Source organism: Lithobates pipiens, unplaced genomic scaffold (assembly GCF_037356315.1).
Source record: "Lithobates pipiens isolate NorthernLeopardFrog02 unplaced genomic scaffold, aLitPip1_a1.2 Scaffold_30, whole genome shotgun sequence".
Taxonomy (NCBI): Eukaryota; Metazoa; Chordata; class Amphibia; order Anura; family Ranidae; genus Lithobates; species Lithobates pipiens.
The window spans coordinates 96,104,621-96,117,726 of NW_027507791.1; the positions used below are offsets into that span (position 1 = coordinate 96,104,621).

The following is a 13,106-nucleotide window of genomic DNA, read 5'->3' on the forward strand; positions in this document are numbered from 1 at the left end:
TTACTGAAGTAGCTCTGGTACACCCCTGTCTATAGAGTCGAATGACATTTAGAGGATTAGAGGTTAGACTTGAGTCCCCTGCAATAGAAAGGTTAGTGTGTGGGATGGTTAAAATGACATTTTATCTATTTTTTATTTAAATGCCAGCCTTTAAAAATAATTATACAACCAGAGTGTTGTGCACTAGAATAATGTATTGACCTGGGTCACTCCTATGCAAGTCAGCTCGTAATGATTTTTTTACATTGTTAATACTCACTTGCTCATGTAGAATATCGGTGTATATCTACAGGAAGACTGTATTTTCATCAGCCTGTATATTCTAACATAGAAAGAAGTATATAGAAATTAATTTGACCTTTAATAGGCATGTCTCCGGATAGTCAGCACAAGAAAATCATAAGTTTTGGTTCTTTCACTGTCCTGAGATCCTGATATTAGACACACTGTAACTAAGGCCCTGTTTACACTGGTGCGACACAAAAGTCACACAACTTCCGATCTGACTTTGACCTCCGACTTTGGATCTTGTTTCCATGCGACTTTAATGAACAGGATCCAATCTGACTTTGAGATGAGAGCTTTTTATGCCAAATTTCCAAACAAAAACGGTGTGAGGTCCACCCCCAAAATCCATACCAGACCCCTATCAGAGCATGCAGGCCAGGAAAGGATTTGGGGGTGAGCGAGCGCCCCCCCCCCTCCTGAGCCATACTAGGCCACATGCCCTCAACATGGGGGGGTGCTTTGGGGCAGGGGGGCTCTACCTGGTCTGTGTTGACAGCAGCTGTAGTTGGGAACTACAGTCCTTTAGATGTTTCACTCCCTTCTGTTTGTGCCACCACGTGGCCGTAGAGACTACTACCTCTGATCACGTGGATGTTTGTTCCCATGGTGCCCTCAGCTGTCAACACTACCTCCTGAAGATTTAGCTTATCTGTAGATAAGAGTGACTGGGGAACTTTTGTCCCTCCTCTTCATTCTTTCCCCTCGTGCCAACTATGTGATACTTTTGCACTCATTTATTTCTGTATAGATATTTTTACCTCAAATTGCTCCTGATGAGTGGATAACTCCACGAAACGCGTAGAGCCGTTATATGCTACATCTTGCAATCATGTGTTTGAGTTTCTCCAGGACTATGCATTTCATCAACTATTTTATCCTCATTATTATAAATTTTAAGATAATGTATCTGCACATCTAACCTGAACAATGGATTCTATATCAATATGTTTATCACTACTTTTGTGAATCATGTTGAGAAAAAAATAAAAATAAATATATATATATATATATATATATATATATATATATATATAAAATGAAATATAGAATATTAAGATGGGATCTACTGTTACCAATGTTACATACAGTATGTTACTACGAATCTTTGGATTTGGCAGAACACCGGCCCTAAGTATCACTATATCCATTCATATGTGCTTTGACATATGTGAAATGTATAGCAGCATTACCATTATGGTCTACATACTGCAGCATTTGAATGATTGTAAAGACCTTTTTTATACTTTCTGTAACTTGGTGATGAGACCTTTTTCCAGTTTGTAGGGAGGACATCGCCTAGGGGCAGGTTATGCACCCACAAGCTATATTAGGTAGCACTTCACATCATTGTATTTTATGATTAGTAAACTCTTTGAACCCAGGGACACATCTTGAACTCTCACTTACAGTATTCCACCGCATTTCAAGGCAGGGATGCTGAACATGCGTCGATCTTCACCAACCCATTATGTCTCACCTTGATGTCACATTGTGTACACATATGTAAAACTTCACTCTCATGACCCACAGGCCAGGCTTAGACTGACCCTGGGCCACAGCAGGCTCCAATATGGAGACCGAGTGACACAGGGTGAGGGACCAAGAAGCACAACGGTCCCACTACACCTTCAGGGCTGCTTGTTTTCCCATAATAGACACTTCTCCCCAGTAAGTGACAATGACAACTTTATTCATTAGTCCTTTACCTTTACTTGCAGACTAGAAAGTGAACATGTACAAATCACATCATTCTTCAAAATATCTCTCCCATACATGTGCAGTTGATAAATATACAATTGGCTCTGCAATATATTTTGAGGTTGATTGGCTGTGATGCTAAATTGAGATACCGGGCTCCATTCACAAAACGGTAGTTTACCGCATTCGAGTATGCAGTGAGATGCCACACAGCGTTTTTTTTTACGTGTGTTTTGGCATTTACTAAAAGAAAAAAAACTCTACAAAAACGCTGCATTCGTTATTTTATGAAATCATACAGTATTTAAGTAGTGAAAACCTGCAGTAATTTACTGCTGGCAGAAGCCGGCATCCTTAACACACTATAAATAGCTGGTTGTTAAGGAGCAGGTGACCGCTGGCATCCTTAACAACCAGTAACTGTCATGGTAAGGAGCAGGTGGCTAATTGCATGTGTTCGCCAACCCGCATGCAAAATGCGTTGCTCTTTAGCAGACCTGCAGGGGAGGCTAAAGCCGGGGAATAGGTAACAGGCTATTTATGGGTTTGCAGATATAGCACCCTGGAGTTTAGGCAGGGATGCTCCTTACAGATTTACTTGCCAGGAGTAGTTATCCTGGATGATTGTTAGGGATTCATTGATTTCTCCCTAAGTTTGGCCTTGTTGCACTTTTCTCTTCTACCGCTAGGTGGCCGGGTACTTGTTGGTACTAGATATGAGAAGGGAAACCCAAGGTCAGGTTGTATGGGGTATCTCAGTCAATGGGCAGGGGTTTTCTTGAATCCCTTGGCCTGCTCGGAGAGCCTATATATTTGGGTGTAGTCAGGTGATCTATGTTCTGTGCCACCTGGATGACTGTCTGGGTGGATGTGTGTCGTGTTGCTCCGGGCTGCTAGGCCAGAGATTGGGCCTATCCCGGGGGCGTCTGGCTGCTATGCTGTCTGAGGGCCTATCAAGAAGCAAGAGAGCAGTGCAGGGTTGGGACTGCGGCTTGCAGTCCAACCAGAAGTGATGGTTCTGACGGCCAGAGAGCCTGTCAGTGGTTGGAGGTAAAAGGGAAGCTGTCGCCACTAAGGGACCAATCGCCTTATTACCAGGGACCACAGTGAGTAACTGAAGCAAGTACCGGAGTAGTATTCTCACCGAACGGGCACGGTGGAGAATCGGGAAACTTCAGGCGGTGATAAAGTCAGGGACGGTGACGCTTGCAGAGCAGCCTTGTGTGTCAAGCCAGGGACCTAGCAGGCCAGTGGGGTGAAGCTTGAGAAGTATCGGGAGTGCCAAGATAGGGACCCAGCAGAGAGGCGGGGGTGACGCTTGTGGAAGATACCACTGTGAAGGGGATTCAGTGGCAGTGAATCAAAGGGTCTAGTGAGAGACTGGGAGCTCAGTGGGCTGAAGAACTACAAGGAGAAGTTATAGTAAAGGTGAAAGAACTGTTACGCTTTGTGTTTGGAACTATTAAAGACTGTTACCATAGGAGACAGCATTTCTGCAGGCACAGATGTGGTTTCTTGCTGGAGGCCTTTCCCTGCATGGCTGTCCTCCAATTGAAGTCTCAGAGTCTGCTAATTGAACTTACGACTATCCAAGGATGTCCTGGCCCTAACCCTCTTTCCCTACAAAAAAGTTTGTAAGAGCAGTAAACATCTGTTTTGCATTCAAGAAGTGTCTGGTGCCCAATAGCTTTATCCACCTTGCACCCACTATGCCTCACAACCCACCACACACAAAAAAGGTCAGCTATCTCTGGCCCTGGAGGTTCTCATTAGGCTGAAGGAGGCCGGAAACCTTGCTACACAGAGGTCTGCTTTAAAGTAGAATTTTACTTCTGCAGAAGTCAGATTTTTGGGTTCTCAGTCACCTGGTATTATCCCTTATTCCTGAATCAGAAGATGAATGTGTTTTGTGGTGCAAAGAATGCCATGTCAAAAATGATGGGCTTTCAGAGACCTACCTCTGCCATCTTCCTGAGAGCCTGAACAGCTGTTAAGTAGAAAGAACATATCGCTTTTTATTACTGCCTAATGTTATGTCATTATTTAATCAGTAGCTTCCAACCTTCTCGTGCTGTCAGGGCAGAGGCGGTAACAAGGTGATGTTGGGCATAGGCAATCTTTACAGATAACGGAGAAATGGGTTTCTTATATATATTTATATCTTAGTACAGGTTCTTTTTCATAATAGCATACATTTTAAAACGTAGTTCTGGCACTTTTGTAATGTTTGAAATAAACCAGTATGAGTTGAATTTCCTGTTTAAAAATTTTGATAAAAATATAACTTCATACAACCTGTAAAATAACTGGCATTTATGTTTTCTGTGTATATCATAGATTATTAAAGAAAGCATCGTATTGTTTTTAACTAGAAAGTGTACAACTGAAAAGCCATTTGCCAAAACAGTGCAAAACACAGTAGAGCTCTCTTAGAATAGAAGGTATTCGAATGTCTGACTTCTATCACAAATCCAAAAAACAAAGGATATAACCACTTAAGCCCCGGATCATTTGGTTGGCCTAAGACCAAAACCTGTTTTTGCGATTCGGCACTGCGTCGCTTTAACTGACAATTGCGTGGTCGTGCGACATGGCTCCCAAACAAAATTGACGTCCTTTTTCCCACAAATAGAACTTTGTTTTGGTGGTATTTGATCACCTTTGCGGTTTTTCTTTTTTACGCTATAAACAAAAAAAATAGCGACAATTTTTAGAAAATTTTTACTTTTTGCTATAATAAATATCCCCCAAAAATATATAATTTTTTTTTTCCTCAGTTTAGGCCAATGTGTATTCTTCTACATATTTTTGGTAAAATAAAAAAAAATTGCAATAAGCGTTTATTAACCGGTTCCCGACCAGCGCACGATGATGTACGGCGACAGAATGGCACCGGCAGGCATACTGGCGTACAGGTACGTCCAATCTTCAATGCCGCCCTGCCATCGGGAGCGCACCGCCGGCGGCGCACTCCCGCGCTGGTCGGGACCCCCGTGAGACTCGATCGCCGCGGACATACTCGCGATCGTCTCAAGGGGCGGCTGAATGGAGGAAATGCCGTGTAAACAGCATTTCTCCATTCTGCCTAGCAACTAGTGACGCTGATCTCTGCTCCATGTGATTGGAGCAGAGATCAGTGTTCACTAAATGAAAGCCCAACCCCCCCACAGTTAGTAACACACCCCTAGGAACACTTAACCCCTACACTGCCACCCACTGGTTAACCCCTTCACTGCCAGTGTCATTTACACAGGAATCACTGCATTTATATAGCAGTGATTGCTGTATAACTGACAATGGTCCCAAAAATGTGTCAAAAATGTCCGATGGGTCCCCCACAATGTCGCAGTCACAATAAAAATCGCTGATCGCCACCATTGCTAGTAAAAAAAAATAATATAAAATGATTGATAAAAATGCTATAAAACTATCCCTATTTTGTAAACGCTATAACTTTTGCGCAAACCAATCAATAATCGCTTATTGCGATTTTTTTTTAACCAAAAATATGTAGAAGAATACGTATCGGCCTAAACTGAGGGAAAAAAATGTTTTTTTATATATTTTTGGGGGATCTATATTATAACAAAAAGTAAAAAATAATGTGTTTTTTTCAAAATTGTCGCTCTATTTTTGTTTATAGCGCAAAAAATAAAAACCGCAGGGGTGATCAAATACCACCAAAAGAAAGCTCTATTTGTGGGAAAAAAAGGACGTCAATTTTGTTTGGGAGCCACGTCGCACGACTGCGCAATTGTCAGTTACAGCGACGCAGTGCCGAATCGCAAAAGTGGTCTGGTCTTTGACCAGCAAAATGGTCCGGTCTGTAAGTGGTTAATTGGTTTGCCCAAAAGTTATAGCATTCCCAAAATAGGAGATAGTTTTATGGCATTTTTATTAATATTTTTTTTATTAGTAATGGCGGCGATCAGTGATTTTTATCGTGACTGTGACATTATGGCAGACAGATCGGACACTTTTGGCGTGATTTTGAGACCATTCACATTTATACAGCGATCAGTGCAATTAAAAATGCATTGATTGCTGTGTAAATGTGACTGGCAGTGAAGGGGTTGACCACTAGGTGATGCTGTAGGGGTTAAGTGTGTCCTAGGGAATGATTCTAACTGTGGGGGGGAGGGGCTGTGTGTGACAACACGCGATCAGTAACACTGTAACTAGGCAGAACAGGGAAATGCTTGTTTACATTAGCATTTCTCCATTCTTCCTGTCCGTGAGATGATTGAAGGTTTCCCCGCGGACACAGAGTCCTCTGGACCTGCGATTGCAACCCCCCTCTTAAAGGGGAACGTACAGGTACGCAATTCTGCCACAGTATATCTGCGTGAGGCAGTCGGGAAGCGGTTAATACTCATTTTAGGACGGTAGACCCAGCCACAAATCTTTCTTTTGTGCCATTGGGCCAACTGTGCTTAAATAACCACTAGCATGTAGCACGGATACAGTCTAATGGACAATTCTCGATCACCATGGTGACTGATAAAACCTTTTGGTGACCAGGTCATTCTATGCTGTAGCCAGCTGGGAGGCGAGGACTGAAATGCCGGGACTATTGCTATATTGACATCCTGGCCCTACCAATAAAGTTGTGGTTTGTGTGGTTGTTGACTAGGGACTCTGCAACTCTGCAACCCTGGGAGGCATTCGGTGAGTGAGAGGGAGGCTGTGGCCGGGAGCAGGTAACAGGCTATTTTTGGATGCACACATTTTTTCAGAAAAGGTTTACAAAATCTGGTGTGATCTATGCCGTGATTCTCCAAACAGTTAGTTGTGCTTCCGATCCATTTGAGATTTTAATCGGTCAGATCAACAAAATTTACCATAAACTATGTAATGTAAAGATTTGCCAGAATGGGTGTAATTTTAATGTGTAAAGCATACACAGATATAAGAAAATAACTAATTTATTCAATGTTTGCATTTACTAATGTGTATTTGTAAAGTAAAACCTTGATTTGAGAGTGTTTTGCAAGACGAGCAAAATTTTGACTTGATATACAAGCGATGTCTTGATATAAAAGTAGCGTCATGTCACAACTAAGTATAAAAGAGAAGAGAGGTACCTCTAAGTGTAGCAATATGGTTACATTTAATGAAGGTACAACATTTAGCAATATATTGCTACACTTAGAGGCGCCTCTCTTCTCTTTTATACTCTGTAGCTCCTGCTGGATTTTGCTTCTAATCCCCTTGTGGAGGCTTTCATTTGTGTATGGACATTGTATGGTTACACAACCTATCACATTACTATAATCGTTTTATATGGACTATAAACTGAAGGACCTATGAATAAATAGTTGTAGAATGAATCACTTGAGTTTCCATTATTTCTTATGGGGAAATTCACTTTGATATACAAGTGCTTTGGATTACAAGCATGTTTCTGGAACAAATTATGCTCACAATCCAAGGTTTTACTGTATTTTGAAATGGTAACTCGACCTGTGTTTGCATCAGCCTCCTGTAATGCCCTGCACTTCAGCATACAGACTAGGTGAGAAAGGAGCAGTTCCGTTAGTCAATCAAGAGTTTTCTGAGTGGAGGAGAAAGCACAGAAATAATCTGCTGTTCCTTTACTAGCCAATCACAGCTTTGGCCATGCAGCATTGCTTTGACTACAGTGGAAAAAAATAAATGGTCAGGACTATGTCTAATATAACCTGGGATGGAAAATTCCTGGTCACCATTGGCAACTAAAAAAAAAACTCTGTCAACTGGGTCATTGAGAGCTAATGCTGGTGGGAAGGCAGACGCTGAAATGCTAGGGCTATTGTTAGGTAATGCCAACACCAGTTGGGACCTTGGCAGCTAATATGACTGTATTGACAGGCATTACTGTACGAGCAAAGTCCTGCCTGTATGTGAGAAATGTGGACTTTGCACAGGCTGTCTCACGCAATGCAGGCTGTCAATATTGCCACATAAGCTGCTATGTTCTCATGCCATTCCAGCGTTGCCCAACGATAGCCCCAGTGTTTCCCTACTAGCAAAATCTATCAGCACAAATGCTCCCTCCACCTTCTCAAGCCAACATTTGTCAGCTCCAGAACCATGACTTGTCTGTGTTGTGAGAAACTGGCACAGCTACTAAAATGTAGACACGCCATGGGAGCTTTTGTCATTTTCTGTTTATTGTCATTTATTGCCTAAATGTGTTCTGCTGGTAAAGTAATAGTCTCTTGTAAGTTATTGTTCATTTAATTGTTAAAATAAAGTCTTTTCAAAATTAACAAAACAAATGTTTTCCTTTTTAATTACTTTAAAATTCTTGGTGCATGCAGTTTTGCATGCTGATATTTAAATATGAGAAAGTGATATGTCAAATTAATTTTTTTTTTTAACTTACATTTTGATGCATTTTATTACTCCCAGGTATATTAAGGGACTGGAGACATAGCCAGGGCCAAACAGTCATTCCTGGGAGATTTTTTATTTATTTTTTAATCAGGGAGACTTGTAAAATATTTAATGCTTTAATTTTGTGTCACTAATTCTATTTTCTAATTCTATTTTTGCTTTGTTTTAGGGAATATTTTTAGTGTACGACATAACAAGTGAGCGTTCCTACCAGCATATAATGAAATGGGCCAGTGATGTAGATGAGGTATTTATTTTATCATTTACTTTAATCACCCAAATTAATTTATTAAAACAGGGAAAATATACATATCCTTTGCTTAAAGTAATGGAACAACTTACTTTTTTTTTTCTCTGAACTAAACTATAAACATCTGAAATTCAGTTTATTGGTATATATATATAATATATATATATATATATATATATATAGGTTAAGCAGACATGTTTTTTATCCAGTTTTATAAATTATTGTGGTACTGCTAGCCTATCTATCAACCAAATATGATGACCAAATACATTAAGTATACATTTCAGCATCAATTAAAAGCCAAGTTTTTTTCAACGAATATAGTTCCTAAATAATTAAAAGCACAGTATCCATTTTTTTTTTTTTACATCCTACTATGCTTCTAGAATATTTGTCAAACCTATATTGATAATATGTCCACACACACAAATACAATGCAATTTTGAAGACACAAGTACAATACACAATGTATACTTGTTAAAGTGGTTGTAAACCCCTACATATACATAGTGATGTGCTTGGCTTCAGGTGATGCACAGTAATGAAACAAATCCTCTTACATAAGTTGTACATGTCTATCCACTGCCCCCTTTCCCCTACATACATTCAAAGTGCAGAATGTACACAGGATCTCTCAGCTCTGAAAAGCAGGGGGTGGAGAGCTGAAGTTACATCAGTGAGAAGAGCTCTGAGAGCTGATTAGAGGAAAGGGAACCCCCCGCCCTGTTCATACAGCACACAGAAACAGAGCTGAGGCTGTCAATCACAGACTGTGCTCTTCCCTGTCACCAATTTTTTTTTGGTGTCAGTTAAACTTGTCAGAAGGAATGAAGCAGCAGAGAAATATATCATATGTAAAATTTGAAATATGCAGCACCAAAAAAGTGTCCAAACCAGTGACAGCTGCTCCATAAGGGGCGCAGGAGCACCGCCCCCTAATGCATGCGCCCGGCCCCTAATCTCCAGATGCATGGATTTCAATGGGGTTTGTTTTTTTGAAGCAGGTGATTAGAGCCAGAGGCTCTAGACGGCTTCAAAAAGGGTGGGCTCAGGGCACTGGGGGGGGGGGGTGCTCTGGGAGGTTTGCCCCCCCCCCCCCCCCAAATGGAGCACCAGTCCTCCACCATGGAGGAAAGTGCTCTGGTCTGATGAACTTTTTTGCCAAAGAAAACACTATGACTGGCGCAAACCCAACATCACATCACCTAAAGAACACCATCCACAGTGAAACATGGTGGTGGCAGCATCATGCTGTGGAGCACTCAGCACTCGGGACTGGAAAACTGGTCAGTGTTGAAGGAAAGATGGATGGTGCTAAATACAGGGATATTCTTGAGCAAAACCTATACCACTCTGTGTGTGATTTAAGGCTAGGACGGAGGGAGGTTCAACTTTCAGCAGGACAATGACCCCAAATACACTGCAAAACAACACTTGAGTGGTTTAAGGGGAAACATGTAAATGTGTTGGAATGGCCTAGACATGTTGGCATTCATGGTTCCCTCAGTGAACTGTAGCTCCCCAGTGCTGGCAGTATTCATGCAGCCCCAGACCATGACACTCCCACTACCATGCTTAACTGTAAGCAAGACATACTTGTCTTTGTAGTCCTCACCTGGTTGCCGCCAAACATGCTTGACACCATCTGAATCAAATAAGTTTATCTTGGTCTCATCAGACCACAGGACATGGTTTCTGTAATCCATATTATTAGTATGCTTGTCTTCAGCAAACTGTCTGTGGGCTTTCTTGTGGATCATCTTTAGAAAATGCTTCCTTCTGGGACAACAGCCATGCAGACCAGTATGATGCATGGTCTGAACACTGACAGGCTGACCACCCCCCACCCCCCCCACCCCTTCAACCTCTGCAGCAATTCTGGGAGCACTCCTACATCTATTCCCCAAAGACAACCTCTGGATATGATGCTGTGCGCATGCACTCAACTTCTTTGGTCAACCACGGTGAGGCCTGTTCTGAGTGAAACTGAGTGTTCTGAGTGAAACCTGTCCTGTTAAACTGCTGTATGGTCTTGGCCACCGTGCTGCAGCTCAGTTTCAGGTCTTGCCAAGCTTCTTATAGCCTAGGCCATCTTTATTTAGAGCAACAATTCTTTTTTTCTGATCCTCAGAGTTCTTTGCCATGAGGTGCCATGTTGAACTTCCAGTGACCAGTATGAGAGAGTGGGAGCGATAACACAGCAATTTAACACACCTGCTCTCCATTCACACATGAGAACTTCTAACGCTAGCGAGTCACATGACACCAGAGAGGAAAAATGGCTAATTGGGCCCAATTAGGACATTTTCACTTAGGGGTGTACTCACTTTAGTTGCCAGCAGTTTAGAGTGTTATTTCTTCAGTGTTGTAACATGAAAAGATAGAATAATATACAGTATTTACAAAAATGTGAGGGGTGTAATCACTTTTGTGAGATACTGTATTTCTAGACTAATTAGGGTTTTGTCTATAATGCTGAACCTTAAAGTGACACAAAAAAAGAAAAAAATGTATTTAGGTATATATGGTTAACTCAAAAAGTACCTTCTATTGCACTCAGCTTTCTTCAAATCTCTGAATTTCTTTTTTTGTTGCTGTGATCTGACTTCCTGTTAGAGGGTGACTACATTTGTTCTCCATAGTCCCACTGCATATAGGCTTGGAGTGATCACATGACCTGTTGATCACAATTAGGTGATGACCTTCATCCCCTCACTGTGGTCTCCTGCTGCTTGGTGTGACCAATCAAAGAGACATCATGGCTCTAACCAGACCCTTGACATCTGCATTCTAGCTGCTTGCAAACAGAGATCAAGGACCAAGCTCTAAATTTATAACTATACTTGAAAACTGACCTGTAATACCAGATTGTTATGCTGTTGCAGGGTCATTGTGAGAATACGTGCAATCCCTGTAATGTCCATAAGCATGATGCAGTGTGCACAGTGAGCGTAATAGCTTCTTGTTGGGAAGTTCTGATATTGCCATGTTTCCTTCCCTAATTGGCTACAGATACAGAATGTTTTTTTTTTTTGACACCTGATATCTGCGTTCAGAAGGGAGAGAAGGGTAATGTCCCAAACTGCATTTGTGCTGCCACTGCGTTAGGGGCCAGTGTCCCTTTCAACTGGATTTAGGTGAACAGGCAGCAGGAGGTGTAGAAGGGGTATCAGGGTAAGGGGAGGATAATGCCTGGGGTAATGGTGTAAGGATGGTGGCAGGAAATAGTGTAGCCACTTGAGCAAAAATAAAGTCTTGGTGCTATTGGGCTAAGAGAGGGGGAGTCTAGCCTATAGCCCAGTGATGGCAAACCTTGGTACCCCAGATGTTTTGGAACTACATTTCCCACAGTGCTCATGCACTCTGCAGTGTACTTGAGCCTCATGGGAAATGTAGTTCCAAAACATCTGGGGTGCCAAGGTTCGCCATCACTGCTATAGCCTATAAAACAGTATTCATTTGTATCTTACTCTAAACTCCAGACCTATCTTTTAAGCCTCTCCCATTAAAGTGTCATTTGGCCTCACCCACTATTTACCATTACTGTTACAAGAGGCCCCAACTATTTGTGTGGGATTTATCACCATTTTTACACTATGAAGACCACAGTAGGAGGAGTGAACTTCTCTAAATGACAGAGCTGCCGGCTCCTGTAGGAAGGCCTCACCTCACTGGTATTGATGACATTGGTGGCTGACTGGCCTCAACACATGACTGAAATACCGATTTTGGGTTGTCTGTTCCCTGAAATAACCTATGCTAATACATTTGGACTTTTTTTTAATAGCACGTTTAAGTGATTTTGATATTAATACATATACATTATGTTTTTAGTATGCACCGGATGGAGTGCAGAAGATTTTGATAGGGAACAAAGCCGATGAGGAACAGAAAAGACAAGTTGGAAAGAGCCAGGGGATGAAGGTAAGTTTGCATGAAATGCAAATAAAATCTATATTATTTCCAGTATTATTACAACGCTGATATATTACACAATCCTCTATAGGGTACCTAGAACAATTCATGTAGGTCTTATCCCCTGAAGCTGCTCACAATCTAATGTCCCCATCACATTCATATGCAGCAGGGAAAGTTTGGTAGGAAGCCAATTTACCTATTTGAATTTTTTCAGACTGTGGGAGGAAACTATACAAAAAACAGTATAAACACAAGGAGATAATACAACTTCATGCAGATATTTCCCTGGATAGCTGAGTTTAGCAGTTGAACCCAGGACCCAACGAGAGTGCATACCCTTTAGCTATTGTGCTGCCAATGACCAACAATATTGCAGCCACTGAACTTGCTGTAAATGTTTGACAAATAACGCGTTATAGTTTTGTTTTTTCGATAAAAACATATAGTTTTAGGGTAAATTTCCTTTACAAAAAAGTATTTTTGAATCTGTTTTATATTTTTACCTTTCACATATCATACATTTATCTTCAGTAGACACAGGGCTGCTTCCAAAGCTTGCTTTTACACATCACAT

The 13,106-nt window shown here is 41.4% G+C and overlaps 1 protein-coding gene across 1 annotated transcript in view; it reads left to right on the top strand.

The window, feature by feature from the left end:
- Positions 1 to 13,106, top strand: part of RAB15 (RAB15, member RAS oncogene family) — a 119,022-nt gene that overhangs the window by 65,626 nt on the left and 40,290 nt on the right. The window contains exons 4-5 of the mRNA XM_077464655.1: positions 8,534 to 8,611; positions 12,449 to 12,538. Of these exons, the coding sequence (XP_077320781.1) occupies positions 8,534 to 8,611; positions 12,449 to 12,538 (168 nt within the window). The remainder of the gene's footprint in view (positions 1 to 8,533; positions 8,612 to 12,448; positions 12,539 to 13,106) is intronic.